Source organism: Primulina huaijiensis, chromosome 18, assembly GCF_012295235.1.
Source record: "Primulina huaijiensis isolate GDHJ02 chromosome 18, ASM1229523v2, whole genome shotgun sequence".
NCBI lineage: Eukaryota > Viridiplantae > Streptophyta > Magnoliopsida > Lamiales > Gesneriaceae > Primulina > Primulina huaijiensis.
Window position 1 is genome coordinate 2,193,986 of NC_133323.1, and position 18,709 is coordinate 2,212,694.

At 33.4% G+C, this 18,709-nt stretch overlaps 2 protein-coding genes and 5 non-coding genes across 7 annotated transcripts; 5 read left to right on the top strand and 2 right to left on the bottom strand.

Annotated features, from left to right (window-relative positions):
• Nucleotides 1-1,379: 1,379 nt before the first annotated feature.
• On the bottom strand, nucleotides 1,380-4,031 carry LOC140964757 (isocitrate lyase-like). Its single transcript, XM_073424687.1, has 4 exons — nucleotides 3,791-4,031; nucleotides 2,403-3,523; nucleotides 1,828-2,309; nucleotides 1,380-1,753 (listed from the first exon to the last, which is right to left on the bottom strand). The coding sequence occupies exons 1-4, from the start codon at nucleotides 3,821-3,823 to the stop codon at nucleotides 1,656-1,658; spliced, it is 1,734 nt and encodes a 577-aa protein (XP_073280788.1). The 5' UTR covers nucleotides 3,824-4,031; the 3' UTR covers nucleotides 1,380-1,655.
• A 7,272-nt stretch (nucleotides 4,032-11,303) lies between these two features.
• LOC140965311 (small nucleolar RNA Z157/R69/R10) lies at nucleotides 11,304-11,389 on the top strand. The gene has a single exon (XR_012173007.1). It is a non-coding gene; the product is annotated as a small nucleolar RNA Z157/R69/R10 (small nucleolar RNA).
• Nucleotides 11,390-11,474: 85 nt separating this feature from the next.
• Nucleotides 11,475-11,558, top strand: LOC140965312 (small nucleolar RNA R11/Z151). The gene has a single exon (XR_012173008.1). It is a non-coding gene; the product is annotated as a small nucleolar RNA R11/Z151 (small nucleolar RNA).
• Nucleotides 11,559-11,607: 49 nt separating this feature from the next.
• Nucleotides 11,608-11,703, top strand: LOC140965313 (small nucleolar RNA Z152/R70/R12). Its single transcript, XR_012173009.1, has one exon. It is a non-coding gene; the product is annotated as a small nucleolar RNA Z152/R70/R12 (small nucleolar RNA).
• Nucleotides 11,704-11,808: 105 nt separating this feature from the next.
• LOC140965318 (small nucleolar RNA snoR80) lies at nucleotides 11,809-11,934 on the top strand. The gene has a single exon (XR_012173013.1). It is a non-coding gene; the product is annotated as a small nucleolar RNA snoR80 (small nucleolar RNA).
• Nucleotides 11,935-12,247: 313 nt separating this feature from the next.
• On the top strand, nucleotides 12,248-12,390 carry LOC140965323 (small nucleolar RNA snoR137). Its single transcript, XR_012173018.1, has one exon. It is a non-coding gene; the product is annotated as a small nucleolar RNA snoR137 (small nucleolar RNA).
• Nucleotides 12,391-13,993: 1,603 nt separating this feature from the next.
• LOC140964853 (uncharacterized) lies at nucleotides 13,994-17,968 on the bottom strand. Its single transcript, XM_073424816.1, has 9 exons — nucleotides 17,545-17,968; nucleotides 17,171-17,218; nucleotides 16,956-17,015; nucleotides 16,222-16,305; nucleotides 15,994-16,098; nucleotides 15,198-15,311; nucleotides 14,981-15,081; nucleotides 14,704-14,815; nucleotides 13,994-14,336 (listed from the first exon to the last, which is right to left on the bottom strand). Exons 1-9 carry the CDS (start codon nucleotides 17,917-17,919, stop codon nucleotides 14,208-14,210), a joined length of 1,128 nt encoding a protein of 375 aa, XP_073280917.1. The 5' UTR covers nucleotides 17,920-17,968; the 3' UTR covers nucleotides 13,994-14,207.
• Between the last annotated feature and the right edge of the window lie 741 nt (nucleotides 17,969-18,709).

The window sequence follows — 18,709 nt, forward strand, 5'->3', positions numbered from 1 at the left end:
GACTAACAACAAACAAACTTTATTGTGACGATCAAATCGTATAGTTTTTTATTTTGTAATATAGTGATTTTTTTAATATATGTGTAACTAAATTAAAAATGTTTAAAATCATTAAATTTGATATATGGTTTGATAATTTCACTTTCAACTAATAATTTGATAACTTCATGTATAGTTGATCTCGTGTTTCGAGACTCATAATTAACATTTAAAGTATGATTACTCAAATAAATTTAATGCTCATCAATAATTGAACAAATGTATGATGATTAAAATTCCTGTCAATCTTTTACTACGTTCGTTTTCCCTCAATTCAGTTTCATAGCACGACAATATAATAAAAAAGGGAGAGAAAAATCTGGTCTAGTTAATTTTTATTATGATTATAAATCACAGTATAATAATATAAATTAATCTGGTCTCGTAATTAGACACGACAATATAATTACTTAATATGGATTAATATTGTGGAATTACTTTTGAAATTTTTTAATTGTTCTCATTAATTTATGATTCTTACAATATTATATGTACTAATTATTTGAATCGTCATAATACGGAAAAATTAATGGGAAAACCCCCGTGTTTTGCCATATTTAATTTGGTTATTTCCCCAAATTATTATAACTCCGTAAAAAAAAGAGTTATTTTGTACAAATATTTTAAATTTTTTTTAATGTTTTCACTTAAATATGTGTTTGGATAAGATTTTTGTAAAAAAATTATTCTCCAAGCATAATTTTTAAAGAATTTTTTTTATGTATAAAATTAAAAAAACGTGTATCAAACAAAAAGACGCATTGTTTTAGACATTTTATAATAAACACTTTTACCGAAAACACCATATTACGGCATATATTTCCAGCAGCCACAACGTTCCCACCACATTTTTTCTTTTAAAATATTGATTAAATACTTCTTGCGTTGAGATTTCTCCATAATTACGATGATCCCATGAATTCTAGCTAGGAATAAAAAAAAAACTTACAAATTATATTTCTCTTGATGATATTATTTCAAGGTTAAAAAACATATCAAATTAGAATTTTGCGAACATGATGACCAAACAATGTATGATTCGTACAACATTAATTTTACCATAATTTCTTTTGTTCCAGACCCTTACCCCTCTCCACCTTCCTATAACATTCAAGTTGCTAATTGATAATGTGATTGATACCGTGTCAGACATTTATTCTAGTCAGGTGAAGCGATAAGAACTTTTGAAGGTTTTGTTCATGTTATCAGTATGGATAATGTATTTATCTATTCGAATGTTCACTCATTCAGTCATGATATATATATATATTGAATCATAATTCATCACTCAACACACGTATTATTTACTGAATGGAGGAGGACACTACTCATGTGAGTAAAATCCGCAATCAAGATAGAACTCGGTGACTTGTATTCCATAAAATCAGAAAATGTAATGCATTTGCACCATGGGATATTGTACATGACCAGCAAATGGAAAAGCAATCGACATGTCTTCTTTTTCTTATGGAACCTTCGGATCAATACGACAGTCATCGATATGACGATTATTATAAAATACACAACATTTATTGTAAATGACTCCACATATTTTGAAAAAATTTAGAAAAGAGAAACTCCCAGAGGAAGAATAATGAAGGGAATCAAGTCTCATTCTACAAATGTGATTTAGCAATCACAACATTTGCATCAGTCGCCACATTTCCGGCCCCTGTCCGAGTCCACATCTCCTGGAACTGCACCTCCGTGACCCCTGGCAAATTTAAATCAAATATTTAGCATCATGACATACGTTGGTTTTAAGAAAAAAATCAGTGTGTAATTTGCCTTTTCCCATGGCTGCGGTAGATGTGATCCCTCCCTGGACAGTCCTAAGGACTCTGTCGTAGTAATTAGCGCCAGACCACTTCTGATGAGCCAGTGTATCAACCCCATGAGCCCTCTCCTCCCTCTGAATCTTCTCCACATAAGCTAGCATACCCCGTCTCGCAAAGTCCTTGGCAAAAGTATCAACTATCAGGGCGTTTGCGTGGAAGCCAGCCAAGGTGATGAACTGCCAACAGTATCCTAGTTCAGCAATCTTAGGGATGAAATTCATCATCTCTTCATCAGACATCCCCGATGCGTCCCAGTTAAATGATGGAGACAGGTTGTAGGCCATCATGGTCTCAGGACACTTGGACTTCAAACCGTTTGCGAATTCGGTGCACTCGGTTAAGTCGGGACTCGCAGTCTCCATCCAAATAACGTCACTGTGTGGTGCGAAATTCCATCCACGAACAATTGATGCTTTCACAGACCCCTTGAACCTGTCAACATTGTGAAACGTGTTAAGCACATTTATGTTTATAATCCTCTATTGTCTCTACTAACAACTACACAGTGATTCTAAATGTAATTACCTGTAAAACCCTTCTCTTGTTCTAGGCAAGTCCCAGTCCCAGAAAAGATCGGCTAATCCAAGCCCATCAGCAATCTCTCTCCCTTGCTCATTTGAAAGACACTTGTCAAAACTAGAATGATTCTTCCATTCATTCAACTTCCTCTGTTTCTCCCCTTCTCCAATATCCATGCTCATTATAGCATCAACAACACAATCAGAAAACGTCTTCAACCGAGCCATGGCGAGCCAGTTGTCCTCGATGGCCTCAAGCTCGGGCCCTGTTTTCCCCACCGCCATGCCCTCCTCCAGCAATGTAGCCAATGCCTTGCCCTTCAAATTTGGATTGGTAACACCCAAGATAAACTGGTGATCCCTTGAATCCACGTTGGATTGAATCAACGTTGCCGCTTCCGCATCAGTTCTGGCGATCAAAAGGGTCTCCACCCCCATTACATCGAACTGGAGCCTCGCAGCAACGAGCCTGTTGATATGTTCGCTTATGGCAACCAGCACTTTCCCCGCCATGTGGCCGCATTTCTTGGTGACAGAGGATTGGTCCTCAATGTGTACACCAGATGCACCGCGCTCGACGAATAACTTGCACATCTTCACCGTGGAGGTGGGGCCACCGAAACCCGTGTCACCGTCGGCGATAATGGGCTTCAGGTAATCGATGTAAGGGGTTCTGGCCCTTTCTTCTCTGCTCATGCTCATTCTCGCCTCCCTTTGTTTCCTGTCATGGTACAGCTGAGCGAAAAAGAGGTGCTCCACTTTGTTCGGAACAGTGTCGTAGGGATAGTCGGCAAGATCAGGGCCGGGCTCGTTGCTGGTGGTATGGGTGGACGAGCACTGCCAACCGGAGACGTAAATGGAGTCCAAATGTTTAGCCATCATAGTGACTTGCACCGGGTCGAGGGAGCCGAAGGTCCTTGAGGCGGTGCCGTTTGCTCTGTGGGTTTTGAGAGTTCGCCAAAGTTTCTTGGCGAGTTCATTGGAGGGGTATGTTATTTGGAGACTGCCTCGCAGCGCCACCACGTCTCTGGCGGAGTATGGGCGGCTAGTGAGCTCAAATCTCTCGGTGTTCCACCACGCCTGCACCTCCGCCACTTCGGCTTCAAATCTATTTTCCTCCTCCATAATCTGTTCATATAATTAACATTCATCTTAATCATGGAAAATCAAGTATAACTGGGGATTAAAAAACTGTCCTACATAACTTTCAAGAATATATTTTTTGTTAAACTCTTTAAAACAATAGCATTTATGGGTATAACATAAACGCTATTACATAAAGGACCAAGAAAATGATTCAAGAAAACTGAAGATGACCACTAATACAATCTAATCAAACTCGTGAAAACATTTGGCAGAAACTTAAATCAGAAGAACATCCAACAAATATTATACCATGGAAGAAGGCACTGAAAAAGAAGCAGCCATGGATAGAACTTGATCTTTTAAATAATAAATAAAAAATCTGTTGCTTCTCCTATACAATTGCAATTGCGATATACTTTAAATGTACGAGTATTCCTCCCCCCGAGCGCCTCAATTTATAGCATTTGAAGAGATAATAACTCCTACCAGTAAAAATGAGAAAAAAACAAAACGAGAAATTTTCTATTAATTTTAATTTCTCGGTGAATGCTTATCTGTTTATATTTATTACGACATGTAGATAGATAGATGGGAACCGTAGGCATGGACGTCTAAATACCAAGAATCCCATCTTTCACAATTCACGAGGTTTTTTCATCTAGTTTTCTTTAATTTTTACGTCATGGGATTGATCATCCATTAGCCAATTCTGTTGTTTCTTTAAATATTTTCTAAAACTATGTTCGGCAGAGTAATTGGTCGATTAAGGGCCTCCATAGATTTGCCGACAACTGATTGTCCAGACTGGACCGAAGGTGTTTTGCCACTACAAAAATACAGGCGGTCTGACTCAGTCTAGCTTGTTGGAATGAATTTAATTTAATTTATATTTTATGATGAAAAAGCCGTTCTTCTTACATCATAAGTGGGATTCATTCGGAACAAAAGTTTAAAATCTATTTTAAAATCACATTTCTTCCATCCAAAAACTACCTTATTTGATTTTTAAAACAATTGAATGATATTTAAAAATTAAGGTGCATCGTTCCAAAAACATAGCCAAGTATGCCATGCCACGAATGTCGGCACACATCAGCGCAATTACACAATGTAACGAAAGCTAGAGCTTAAGAAATAGGATATCAGGGTCGACAATCGGATGTAGGGACAACCTAAGATAAAGTTTTTCAAGTTTAGGAATATCTAAATTGCATTGAAAAATCCAATTCATACCAACTCAACTGAATGTTACTGGCCCAACTGGAAAAATCTTCAGGTTGCAATTAACACAAAATTAACATTGCATACAAATGACCTTAAATTTAATGGAATAAAAATATTTTCGCTTGCAATGTCGCACAATTTGCTTCAATACACAGTAACTTCATTTGCCGTTATTTTTCAGGTCTAATAATTGTAGCAATTTTCCTTCCTAATCGCTCTTGGCTTTTGTCTTCCTTTTTCCGGATTACTTCGAGTAGATTCCGGGATCGGTGGCTTATGATTTTCCGTGTTGTTAGCAGCCTCAGTTTTAATACGGAATAGTTGAGTTGCAAATCTAGTTAATTTCTTGTTTCGGTATTTGGTTAAATTTGGTGGGTTATATTCACTTCTAACTAAGTAAATCCATGTTTTCGTTTGTTCAGTGTGAACCATTTTTGTGGTGTTTTTAAAACGTGCGCTTTGGTATTTCTGTACTGCAAAATCAACTATCTCAATCAATCGTCGTGTTTTTTGGCTAATCCCCACGCAAGTTATCACTATGTTACTCAAATTTGTACTTAAGAAGAGTCAAAATTTGCTGCCTGTATGACAGTGAATACTGCACGCAAATCAACAGTTGAAGATCAGTTCCAAGAAATCTGCAGAAGTCGCGGCCATTAATGACAACCGATTCCGAGAATTGCTAAGCCGTCACCATTTACCATCCGGAAGCTCTCGCATTTTACACGTAAATGAAACTGATCAGGACTGCAGTTTGATATATCCTTTTGACAATTTTTTATGATGATATAATTATCTGGTTATATATAGGTACGTATAATATGATTACGTACCTTGTTTCTTTATATCCTTGGCGGTAATATCCTCCTTGATTTTTTGTTTTCTTTATTAGATGGTTATTTCTTTTGGAATATTTTTCTTTAATATTAGATCTCACGTCATTTATCATCTCATCTTTCACGAGTTAAACGGTGATATTAAGATATTAAAAAAATTATATTACATGTTTTTTTATGCCCGTTTTTAAGGAAATATTGGAGATGGTGGATGATCCGCCGGCTCGCCGTGATCATTCTGAACATAACTAAAATACCCGAGTACAAATTAACACGCAGTTGTACTAAAAAATATATAATTTATTAATTATGATTATTATATTATACCTAGCTAAATGGAGCTAAAAACCAAATGAGGGAACACGGAATTGAGATTAATACGTGTGGAAGAGTATTGTTGGACTAATTAATAAGCACTGAAAAAGATCTCTCGAAAATGGAATTCAGTCTTTTTTTTTTTTATTTTGCATTTACTATTGAGATATATTTGACCGGACAGTGTAAGAATAACCAATGTTTTTATAACCGGATCGGTGATCGAATTGATATACCATAAAAAAGATTCAATCGATCGGAATTGTTTAACCAAACAGTAATATAATAACACCACATATTTATTTAACTTTAAAAGTTCCTTATAACTAAATATTAAATTTAAGATTTTTAAAATAAGAAAATTAATTTTTCAAAAAAAAAATAGAAAATAGATTGAACTGGTTTTCTGTTTCAATATAGGTGCGACCAATTTGACCGATCTAACGATTTTTAAGAAAATCTAAGAGTATGGAGAAGACTCGAACTCGAGTCAATACAATGGGAAATTCAGGTGAGACCATTGGGCCAAACCCTCGCTCTCAGTTGTATATATTTTTTAAAACAAAAACAATAAATTAGATAAACTATAGTACTGCTAAAATAATATTTTCATCTTATTTAAATTTCTAATTAATCATGTATATATAACTAAATATTAAATTTAAGATTTTTAAAATAAAAAATTAATTTTTAAAAAAATAGAAAATAGATCGAACTGGTTTTCTATTTCAATATCGGTGCGACCAATTTGACCGATCAAACGATTTTTAAGAAATGTTCATGATGAAACTGTGACCAATTTTCAATTCGATTTTGGATACAGTGGATGTAATGTAACTATAAAAATAAAGAACTTTTAAAGTTAAATAAATATGTGGAGTTATATTACTAAAATAAAGTAATTTTGTGAAACTAACCTTGTCCATATTTTATTATTTATGGAATAGTTTTAAATAACATATTTATACAAGTTGTTATTTACAATATTTTTCAAAGGGTCTCCTATGAAACGAACCAGCTCATTCTTGGCCATACTGCCAACTAAGATTGATCGGGGTTAAAACCACCCACCTACCCTAACGGTTGGCTGGGCACCTGCTTAATTTAATCAACCTTTTTTTTCATGATCTCTTATAATTTTCCAATTTAGTAATTCATTTTTTATTTTCAATTTATTCGTGATATCCTTGGCTGTGTTTTTTTTTATATATATACATATAAATATAAGAAAAATTGTAATTTCAGTCTTATATATCGGTCTATTTACAATTTTGGTTTTTTTTAAATACGATTTTTAGTTATGTTTCTAATGTGACGCTGCATTTAAAAATATACTACTTGAAGTAAAGTTTGAAAAAATAAACTACCAAAAATAGTAAGAAAACAGATATATATAACCAAAATTATAATATTTTATAATTTTTTTTCCTATTACATTAATTATATGTTTATCACATATGCACCCAATCATAAATGATAAAATTAAATAAATATATGAAACAAAAGCAAAAACTTGTGTGAGACGGTCTTACGGATCGTATTTTGTGAGACAGATCTCTTAATTGAGTTTTCTATGAAAAATTATTACATTTTATGCTAAGAGTATTACTTTTTATTGTGAATATCGTTAGGGTTGACCCGTCTCACCGATAAAGATTCGTGAGACTGTCTAATAAGTGATCTACTCTGCAACAAAACTAAATGCAAAGCTGGTTGGATTGTTTCCAATTTCTAAGCTTAAAAAGAAAATTCAAGTGGATAATTTATGAATGGAGGAGAATATTTGAGATATTTTTTTTTATTTCACACAAGAGTATCTGAGGATGGGACCATAGGAGATACCTCATTTTTGTGATGTTTATTAATATAATATGTATACACAATAATTTAAAATAATAATCTTTTTTTAATACGTCAGTCAATCAAAGATTCAAAAGTATAGACCCATCGAAGAAAACCATAATCGAGTATAATCATTCAAATAGGTTCGTCGAATCTACTCATCAAACTTATCGACAAATAATAATTTTTTCCCTTCTAAAGATCTTACAATTATTAGGTCAAACAATTGAACTTTTGTCACATTTTTTTATTTAAAAAAATAAAAATCAACATCTAGATGGTTTGTTTCTTGTATGAATTTTTTTTAAAAAAATTCTATTATCAATTACTTAATATTTTTTTAAATAATTTTCTCATAGACAATTTGTAATGACCCGACATCACTCTCTCGCGATAATTACTCATAATACTTCTTCAGCCCAAACATTAGAGCTTTTACCTTCACAGGATTCGAACCCAACACTTCCTTGAAATATAGGTCTTAGCAAAGCAATTCTGATACTAATTGAACCAATTCAATTGGTATCAGGATTACTTAGCTCAATTGATACCTATATGTCCAGGAGGTCTTGGTACTGAGAAGGTAAAAGTTTCAGTGCCTGGATTGTAGAAGTCATATTAATAATGATAGTGAGAGAGTGGTGTTGAATCATCACACAATTATCAATTCGTAAATGATTAAAAACTTGAGTAGATTTGATAAGTTATTATGGATGTTCTTTTTTTATTTATTTTTTTCTCCTCTATTAATTAATTAATACTTAAATAATTTTCTATAAACAATTATTAATTAGTCCACGCGCCTACCTCTTGGAAAGAAATGAGATAAGCTATTACGGATCTCTTGGTTTGACCACTCCAGCTACTTATAAAAGGCAAGTTGCATTTATTATGAATTTAAAAAAATGTAAAAATTAAAAAAAGTCTAAAATATATTTTTACAAATCGTACTAGTCAACTCGTTGAATGTGTAATTCATATCCGCCACGTCCTCAACCAAAACGTACACGTCAACTTATCTATCCCTATTCATATCCTGCGTGTCATCCACCCTCGTTAACATGATAACCAACTCGATTATTATTATTATTATTATTATTATTTTTTTTTTTAGTCGGGAGAAAGATTTGTTATAATTCGAGATAAATTTAGAATTATTATTATTATTATTTTTAGTCGGGAGAAAGATTTGTTATAATTCGACACCGTGATGGTAATATTAATACATAGCCATAGTAAAGCTAAGGGGCTAAATTATTGGTGGGAAGGTGTCGCCATTTTCATTTGGTTGGGACAGGACAGGAGGGCATGTGAAAAAAAAGTGGGATTAAAATCGAGGGTGTCCCCTCGCAACTTGATCGCACATGAAAAAGTTCAAGTTGTGAGGGTTACCGTACACTGTAGGGGTAACGTCACTGTCAAAATAATTGGAATACATCACAAAAATATTTTACGAGTCAATTTTTTTAGATCGATAACTTATTTGGGTAACTCATGAAAAATATTATTTTTTATAACAAAATTATTATTTACTATTGTAAATATTGACAGAACGAACGATATGTGGAACCGTATCACAATAGGTTTATTTTATATATAGTTTACTAAAAGTTATTTATTGAAATATAAAGTAAAGATAAAGATGAAATTCATAATATAATGATTAATGATCGATAGTATTGATCTGGTGGCTTTTATGCATACTTATTCAAAATCCTAATCAAGTGGATTAGTTAGCGACAACTTGAATACAGATCAGATAAGCAATAGAATAGAGACACAAAAATGTCAATTCATGCGCATCCGTATTGAGTTGAAACACCTTTTCTTTTCCGCACGATATTGCACATCATTGTACTAGCTCAGTACGTAGTTTTTTGTGAGCGCACACACACCTATCATTATTTAATTATATATATATATATAATTTTTTTAAGTAACATTTATATAATACTGATATGACACCAATATCATGCTAACGTAATAATACGACATCCGTGAAAAAGAAATTGAAATATTGAAATATATAATACTAAAACGGGAATGAGAACAAAACGAGTGTAGAATGGAAACTAATTGTGATACCGAAAAGTTCTGCATGTATGGAGAATTGGACGAAAGCAGCCCACGAGCAGTGGCAGAGTCAAATGGTTGTGTACCTGAGCTTTAAACCGGATGACCTAATTTTTTTTAAAAAATTTATATATAAATTTTGTATAATTTTGAAATAATATGATTTTAGCTCGGGTAGATCAATTTAAAATATTAAAAAATTTTAGAGTTTAAAATTCTAATTCGGACAGAGTCATATTTCTGACTCCACCACTACCACTCGAGAGCTGAAGTTGCTTACGGAGGATAATTAAATATGAGTGAATTATGAATCGTATTGGAAGAACATGGGGGGTTCCACCACGTTTTCAAGAGACAAAAGGCCTGTGAAACATTTAATCGGAGAAATTTAAGATATGAACACTTGGATATAAGATACGATATCTCCATTCCGTGTGGGATACTAATTTTCAAACACTTATCACAATAATAATTTAACAAGACAATATACAATAATAGAGATAGAGTAGGTCTCTTGTGAGACGATTTTACGAATCTTTATCTGTGAGACGAGTCAACCCTACCGATATTCACAATAAAAAGTAATACTCTTAGCATAAAAAGTAATACTTTTCATGAATGATCAAAATAAAAGATATGTCTCACAAAATACGATCTCTGAGATCGTCTCACACAAGTTTTTGTCATAGAGATATGGGGAATCGATGCAATAACCCAAGTACAGTGCAATCATCCAACGTACATCAAATATTCAAAATAAAGTAAAGATCATCACCTGAAGATTTATATAATAATACAACGAAAGGAGCTCGAGCTGGACATCCAATTGCTTCGATTTGAATTATCCTGAAAATGCAATGTTTTATGTATATAGCAAATAAAAAAAATATGGACAATCAAACCTATTTTATTTCTCAATTTAATAGAAGCTCAACGAGGTGAATAAGGTCCTCAAAATAACAAGAGATATAAAAAAAACAGATTTGATTACGCCTATTCTTAATCCTAAATGGAATGAAACGACGTAGGGATCCATACAATGTTTTTTTTTTTCACATATCAATTATTTAGATCTTTAGCATATGATATGAATATGTATGAAAATGGGATCCAAATGTGATGGATCCATGTGATCCAATAACAGGGAGAGTTACTTCAAGTGGAACATAAACAAAACCCATCATGAAGTGACTAGTAATTATAGAAGTTTGAAAATATTGATTAACAAAATAAACGTTTTTCATTTTGTTTGTTGATTTTTAATGGGCCTGAGCGCACAAAATTGAGACTGGTAAAGAAAATAGAGTAAAAGAGCCCAATCAGAAGCCCACACAATGTATCACAACCCATAACCCTCATCCAAGAACCCTAGCCGAAGCTGCGCGGATCTCGAACAAATTTGTATATATTGGCAGCTTCTCTCGAATCTCGTCTCATATTTTTTCTCCCTTCTCTTTTGATGCTTCAAATTATAGGTTGCGATCTCACACATTGACGCACAAATTTTTGTTTTCTTCTACATTTTTTACCCTCTGTGTGCGCTGATGATTCAATTTATGTGGACTAGAGTTTCTGATCTAGCAGTTGAAGACTAACCCTTGGCTGTCTGAGCACACATTTCACTAATTCTTGTTGTTTGGTTTCTTTTCTTTCTTCAAATTGAGTGTCTTTTGTTGAGAATCGTGTTATTACTTGTATGGGTACGGCGTATGATGAAAATTCAATTATCTTAGCGGATTTCAATGAGATATTAATCAGTGATCTGATTGTTACACACACTGAAGCCGAATTTTCTCATTCTTATTGTTTCCTTTTTCATAATTTTCATTTTTTTTTGCTGCAATGATGTGATAAGGCACCATTTGGTGTTTTCAGGGCAGTGGATTAATCCGTGAGCCCAATTATTAACGACTTCTCCTTCCACCGAGGGAAATTTGAATTTCCTTGTATTCCTATATTTAAATTTTTAGTTTATCTGAATGAATGAGGATTTACACTTTTGAAGGTTGGATTTTAGGGTTAAAAATGCATCCTTTTACCAATTCCAGAGGATATTCCAGTTCCTCTTGAGATATAATGGCTTGGTTGCTAAATTTTGAGATGTGGCTATCCTGGTCAATGGATTTTCTATGCCATTAGATCCCGGAAACACCACAGAAATATCAAAGCAGATTATATCTATTATCTACAATTATCATCGTTTCAAGAAGTCATATTATTTACTTCAAACATTATTACGATGTTCAGTTTCTATGTTTGATGTTTTGATCTGCTTTCTGAGGCGTTACGGCAATTGGTATTTCGCCATTTGATCGTGTCAATGAAAGCACAGATTGATGATAATATAGTCAATCTACCATTTGAGCTTACCATGGCTAGCAACTGCTATGATTTTTTTTGGTAGTTTGCTTGATGATATGGGCTGTCACATTTTGAATTATTGAACATGAGTTTTCTTGAAAAAGTATCGTGAAATGTTTCTTCCTACTTGGGAATGCTCTTGCCTCTTAGTGAACAAGTGAGATGTTCATGTTTCAGAAGCATAGAGTAATGCCAAGTTTGAACATCATGATGTTCTATTTTTTTGTATAGTGATGTTACATGTCTCCTGCTACATTTTGAATCTTTTTCTCTCTTTTAGTTTAAGCTAATTATATGATTGAAAACCTGGGGTTTCTCACCAATCTTTATCGCCATTGTTTGTAATGCGTAGAGATCGGAGAAAAAATGGTCACTCCCCACCACTTTTTAAACGTCTATGGTGTAGGGAAGATTAAAAGACTTGTTTGGAGTAACGGTCTTTTGGATCAACCGAAACTATAAAAATAGCATTTAGAAATTTATGGTTTGGCTGGCAGATTGTTTGCCATTCTCATGGAAGCCTGGTTCTTGATATTGATACTATTCTACTCCATGACATAAACTCATAAGCTGGTCATAGTCATACCGCTGCTGAGTGCTGAGAAGAGATGCCAAACTACTTCTGCCGTTGTACTTCCGTGGATGGATATGATTTTGGTTTTCACCGATCCTCAAATGTTGTGATATCATAAACTCATAAGCTGGAACACACAAACGCCTGTCCATCATAAACTCGTTGTTGCACTTCTGTGGATTGATGTGATTTTTGTTTTCGCAGCTCCTGAAATGTGGTGACATCGATAATTCGAATGCAGGCTAAAGTTTAGTTGCCATTTTGTTTGTTTGTTTCTCTATTTTTTGTTATCGTAGGTGATATGCGTTTGTAATGATAGAATTTTGAAGGTTAAATTGTTCGGTTTTAGTGTATTGATTTTTTCCCATATGCCAACCTATAAATTGTTGATCTGTCTATTATTAAAAAAACTAGAATTATAGTTTTCTTTACTTTTTTCATCCTTGGATAGGAAAACTTATAAATTAAATTTTTTTTTAAAATAATATTTTTTCTTTGTCTTTACTTGAGTCCATGTATTAAATTTAATAAATTGGTAAGATAATAATTTTTTAGAAAATTATATAAAATTATAGTCATTTCAATATCATAAATTAATAATTTTTTAAAATTATAAATATAACTAGGACAATTTAGTAACATATGATTTTATCGTTCTTTTTTTTAATGAAATTAATTTTATTCTTGTTTTTGTTTGTCATATGAAATTAATTGAATTAATCAATACAATAAATATAATTTAATTATGTAAAACAACGAATATACTTTATTTATTTTTATAAATATACATGTACAATGAATTGATTTGTATATTAATTCAAAGAATATCATACATGTATTGATGAAATACGATGATGTTTTATATAATTAAATTCATGTTGGTTGAATAAAAAATATTTTTTTAAATAATAATTTGTTTTTCAAATAATAAATTATTAATTTACCGTTTAATTACTATCTCTTTAAATAAATAAAATTTTATAATTCAACGTTATTAATCTATAAGATTTTATTAGATATTGAAAAAAATAACAAAAAACCGAGTTGTAGTATTTTAGATGGGATGTCGAGTGCCTGGGTAATCTTCCTCTTAAATTTATCTATGACATTTTATTCTCACTCTTTTTTTAGAAAAAAACAGGCATTGTTTCCCAAGAACCACAACCGTATTGATTTTCCAAACTACCCTAGTGTAATTATTGGAAGAATATCTTAGTTAAATATATATTTGACAACTCTTTGAAATTTAACGTATAAATTAAGGAAACTTTGGGGACATATGCTATCTTTGACGGGAAAAGAAACATCCAATCTGAAAAAATATTGTTAGCTATACAAAGATTCACAATCCTCTTCCTGTATAATCATCATTTCCACTGCTCCTATGTTCATCTCTCCATTCCATAAAAGCCCCACGCTGAGACAGGAAATTAAGCCGTGGGGAAGAAAATAAGTAATATAGAGAGAATTCTCAATGACAAACTCAGGAACAATAAACTATTTATTTTTTGCTGGAGAAATAAAGGCCAGATATTATAGCAACTCCTGCAACTGCAACTCCAACAGCAGTGGCCATCCTGACAAGCGGAACACTATGGTTCCGTGATGGTATATTCAGAAGTTGTTTCACCTGTACATCATGGAAGCCAAATTCAATGCCACTGATAGAACCAAGTACTATCATAATAAACCGTAACTCGTAATGTTAGAAGCATCGATGGAGAATCCTTAGTTGACATAAAAAGAGCAATTGACTTGATTAAATATGTGTTTGTTATGGACAAGACAAAATTGCACTTTCAAAGTAATGAGGGTCGCAAAGCTCATTTGGCATGATGTTGTTAAGAATGATGCGAGGAGGTGTAGGTTTCAGGATGACATATATGAAAAAGATTACATCTATAAGCTGATTTAAAAACAAGAACATGTAGCACAGGGTTTCAGAAAAATGATGCAATAACTAAGGGACGAGGTGTAATGATAAAATCCATTCTTACCTCAATAGGCTGCTTCCAGTTTTTACTGATCCCAGGTAGGTGCCCCTTCCCAACGACTGCTACCACTGAATTATGCTCACTGGCTACACTTAATAATGAGGCTGACATGAATCTGAGCACATATCGATAATAAATAAGATCATAACCATCAAGGAAATCATAAAGAAAAAAATCTTCCATTAAGAACTACGGTCACATAACATAATAAAGTCCAAGTCTACTAAGTGGATACTAAGATTAAATATAGAATGTTTAAAGACAACTAATTGTCACTAACTTATCACGCTCATGCACTAGGGTTTCCATAAGAGTTGGGAATTGCTTGCTCATCTCTTGAATTACTAGAGTTAACATGTCGACATCATCCATTTCCTTCATCTGCACACAACGCAAAAGACGTCAGATTACTCCAATGGCATGATCAAAACAGAGACTTCAGATGTAGTGCAGATAATATCTCTGCTTCAGAAAAATTCAGAAAACCAAAAATATACCGCTTTATTGAGATCTTCAGGACTAGGCAAGAAAACTGATTGGAACAACAAGGAACACAATAATTTTGTCTTGTGCCAAAGAGGCATTTTAATCCACGTTCTCCGCAGCGTTACCTACCAAAGAATGAAATAAATTACACGAATTGGATAGATAATAATGGTGAGTGTGTGACTGGTGAGTAACAGTAACAAAAGCTCAGGAAATTCCTAGCACAAGGAATATTTCCCGGGTGTTATAAAAGAGACCATGAAGTATTTTACTTTTAAAATTAACCAATTGAGAATGGTTAGAATTAGATAATGAAGTACTATACTTTTAAAATTAAGCAACTGGAAAAGGTTAAAATTATATTACACCGACTAAAACTCAAAGACCACAGAACAAAGCTAATGTGAGGTGAGAAAAATCCCAGCTACATCTCCCTCTCAGACATATGCCCAAACTACAGAAGCTTCCCATCTGAAATCACAAGGGATTTTTGTATTAATAACTAAGAAATCCCTCCATTGAACTCCCAGCTAACTGTACCTAAATGTTTGCATCTACCACCTTCAGGAAAGGTAAAATGTAATCATGATGTTTGAAGAGGCTTCTACTTTGGGCATACCTTATGGAGAAGGGCGCAAATTTCCCAAAAGAAAATTATAAAACAGTAACATAATTTCCGATAGATGGCAAAGCCAGAAGACCTACACACTATCTTTTCAAAATACGAGTTCGAAAAGCAGTAGAACCAACAACTGTGCTATCACAGGCAACATATTTTGATATACCTCAAGCATGAAGAAAACTTACTTGCACAGGTCGATCTCCAAGAATCACCTTGCCCCCATATTTCTTTGCTTCTTCATATGCCACACGGAACTCTGCCCCAGGAAAAACCTCAAGCTTACTAGCAACCTTATGAAACATATAGTGCAAATGAGATATAAACCTGATGTAAATTTTGTTTAAATTTTTTTGCGATAAATCAATAAAAAATTCTCCTGTTTAATAACCAACATGTTGGGGATGAAATCATGCCTTAGCAAGAAACCAGCTGTAAAGTATCCCAAAAAGATTATGATTTTTCTTCCACATATCCAACATTTCTCCCATTGTGGGCACCTGGTGAACCAAACATACTTGTCAATTTCCTTTCAGGTTCCAAATTTGAGCGCAACAAACAAAAATAACATTATTAAGGATGCATAAATCTTAAATTACTCCAAGATTAGAACTGAAATAGGAAAGTAATGCTGATAATCGGTATCCAGAACCTACAGTAACAACCAGAGCCATATATACCATGTCAAGAAATTCAGTGAAAAGATAACAGAGAGAGATAAAAAGCAGCTAATGGATTCGCTTGCATGTTATAAATACTGGAAATTTACAAAAAGGCAGAGAGGAAAACATCATGGAAGAAATAATTTTCTGATATTGCCAATGGCCAACCAATTAGCATATGCATATCAATACAAGTGCTTGCTTGTATTAACATAGTTTTCTAGTTCTTCATGGACTTCCTAATGATTAGGTTGATATGCAGCTGTCCCAAACAATTACTTAGCCAGAAGTTAACAAAAATTAATGCAAAGAGTTCAATCGGCTAATGGCCAAATTGTCCCCAGCCTCAAGCATGCTTGTTCATCCAAAAGGCATCAAAACAAACAGGGTACATAGAGGCTCCGTGGCTGAAATCTTTGTATCATAGAATTGTTTGACGTAGTTGCTGAGTTGTACTTAATAAGGGAACAAGGTCAACGGCGAAAGACCTTCAAATTATGCGGCATGAGAACAGCAATGCGGCTGGAGCATAACTCTAGGAAAACGACCTGTAATTAACAAGGCTGCCTTTAACCACGTTTAGGAAAAAACATAAAAACAAAAACAAAAAATCGATCAAATCCACTAAAACACAATAAAGGAGTACAATCATGTGATGTTTCAATCCATCAAACAAGAATTACTACTTTCAAATGAGAAGTACCTGAGGTTTCAAGAAATTGATTATAGCCTGGACTTCTTGGCAAGATTCCTACACATGACAGAAGAAAACACAAACAAGTTAGTTTCAGTTTCTTTTGATCTCCATTTCTACACATAGCCAAAGGAAAATATGTCCCAACTCCCAAGATTTGTTTTTTTCTCGTGCGTACATATGCTGGAGTGTCAAAAGCACAGTTTAGTAAAACAAATTCACAAAAGGTTGGTACCAAGGAAATAGGATAACTGGAATTTGAAATGATAGATTACTCCACTGAAATTTGTATAGGATGATCAATGTCAATGCCAAATAATGAATTCAAAGACATCGTTGGCACCACTAAACGACAAACTGGGAAAGAACCATATATAGATTACCCTAGAAACGTGAGCCGTGCCGACCAAATAAACATCGCAAACGCCACCTTCGGCAGCCGACTCACACGTGAGGGTCACTACACTCCTCGAAAGCTCAACAGGCAGCTCTTTCCTCACATAATGCCCGCTATTATTATCGATTTCATTACTGTCCGTTCTGCCCTCACTATTATTGAAAGCGTCTTCCCCCAATGGCACGGGCTGATCGTCAACGTTAACAAAATCTTCGACGCCTGCAGCCGACGTGGGAGACGGAGGGTCCATCGCACGGCGGCGAGCGGCGATAACGAGGGATCTGAGCGGTAAATAATGACGACGGAACGGCGTCGTCTTGGCAGGGATTACACAGGGAGATGATAGCAAAAGGCGGATCATTCAAAGATTTGGGAAAATTTCACGGGTTTATTACAACAAAAATTTGGAATTATCTGATGATGATGACTATTATAACATGCTACATCCACATCTGAATTGATATATATATATATATATATATATATCATAGAACAAAAAAAAACCATTATTTTCAATTAATTTACAATTTATGTAATGTATATCTCAATCAACCCATGTAAAAAGTTACATTTATATCCATTAACTTGAACAATTTCTAAACGTAATCTTGTTACGGGTCAATTTACATTTTTAGTACAGTAACTTATATTTTGTTTTCAATTTCGATCTTTTTTTTGTCCAAATTTGAAATTGATCATCAGAAATTTGCCTAAACGACGATTGAATATGTTGAGTTTGAAAATAAATTAAAGAATAATGTAAATTAACTCTAAATTTGGAAAATGTGCAAGTAAGGGACCACAAATATAATTTTCCCACAAAATGAGTAAATCTCTCACAAGGATCTTAGACGGGTCGATCTCATTTAAACATGAAATGATAAATTATATTTTTGATATAAAAAACAATATTTTTGATAGGTTATGTTCAATTAAAAAATCTTGAAATTGTTACACATGAGTTCTTGCGTATGCAAATATATATAAAAAAATAAAGACAAAATGTCAATTTTAATAATGTATGTATTGAAATGTAATACTTTTAGTCATGCATATTTTATCGAATCAATGACGATAGTGTAAATGTGTTTTAATGATCATTTTTAATAATTTTTCTCAAAATTATATAATTAAATTACTAATTTTCTCTT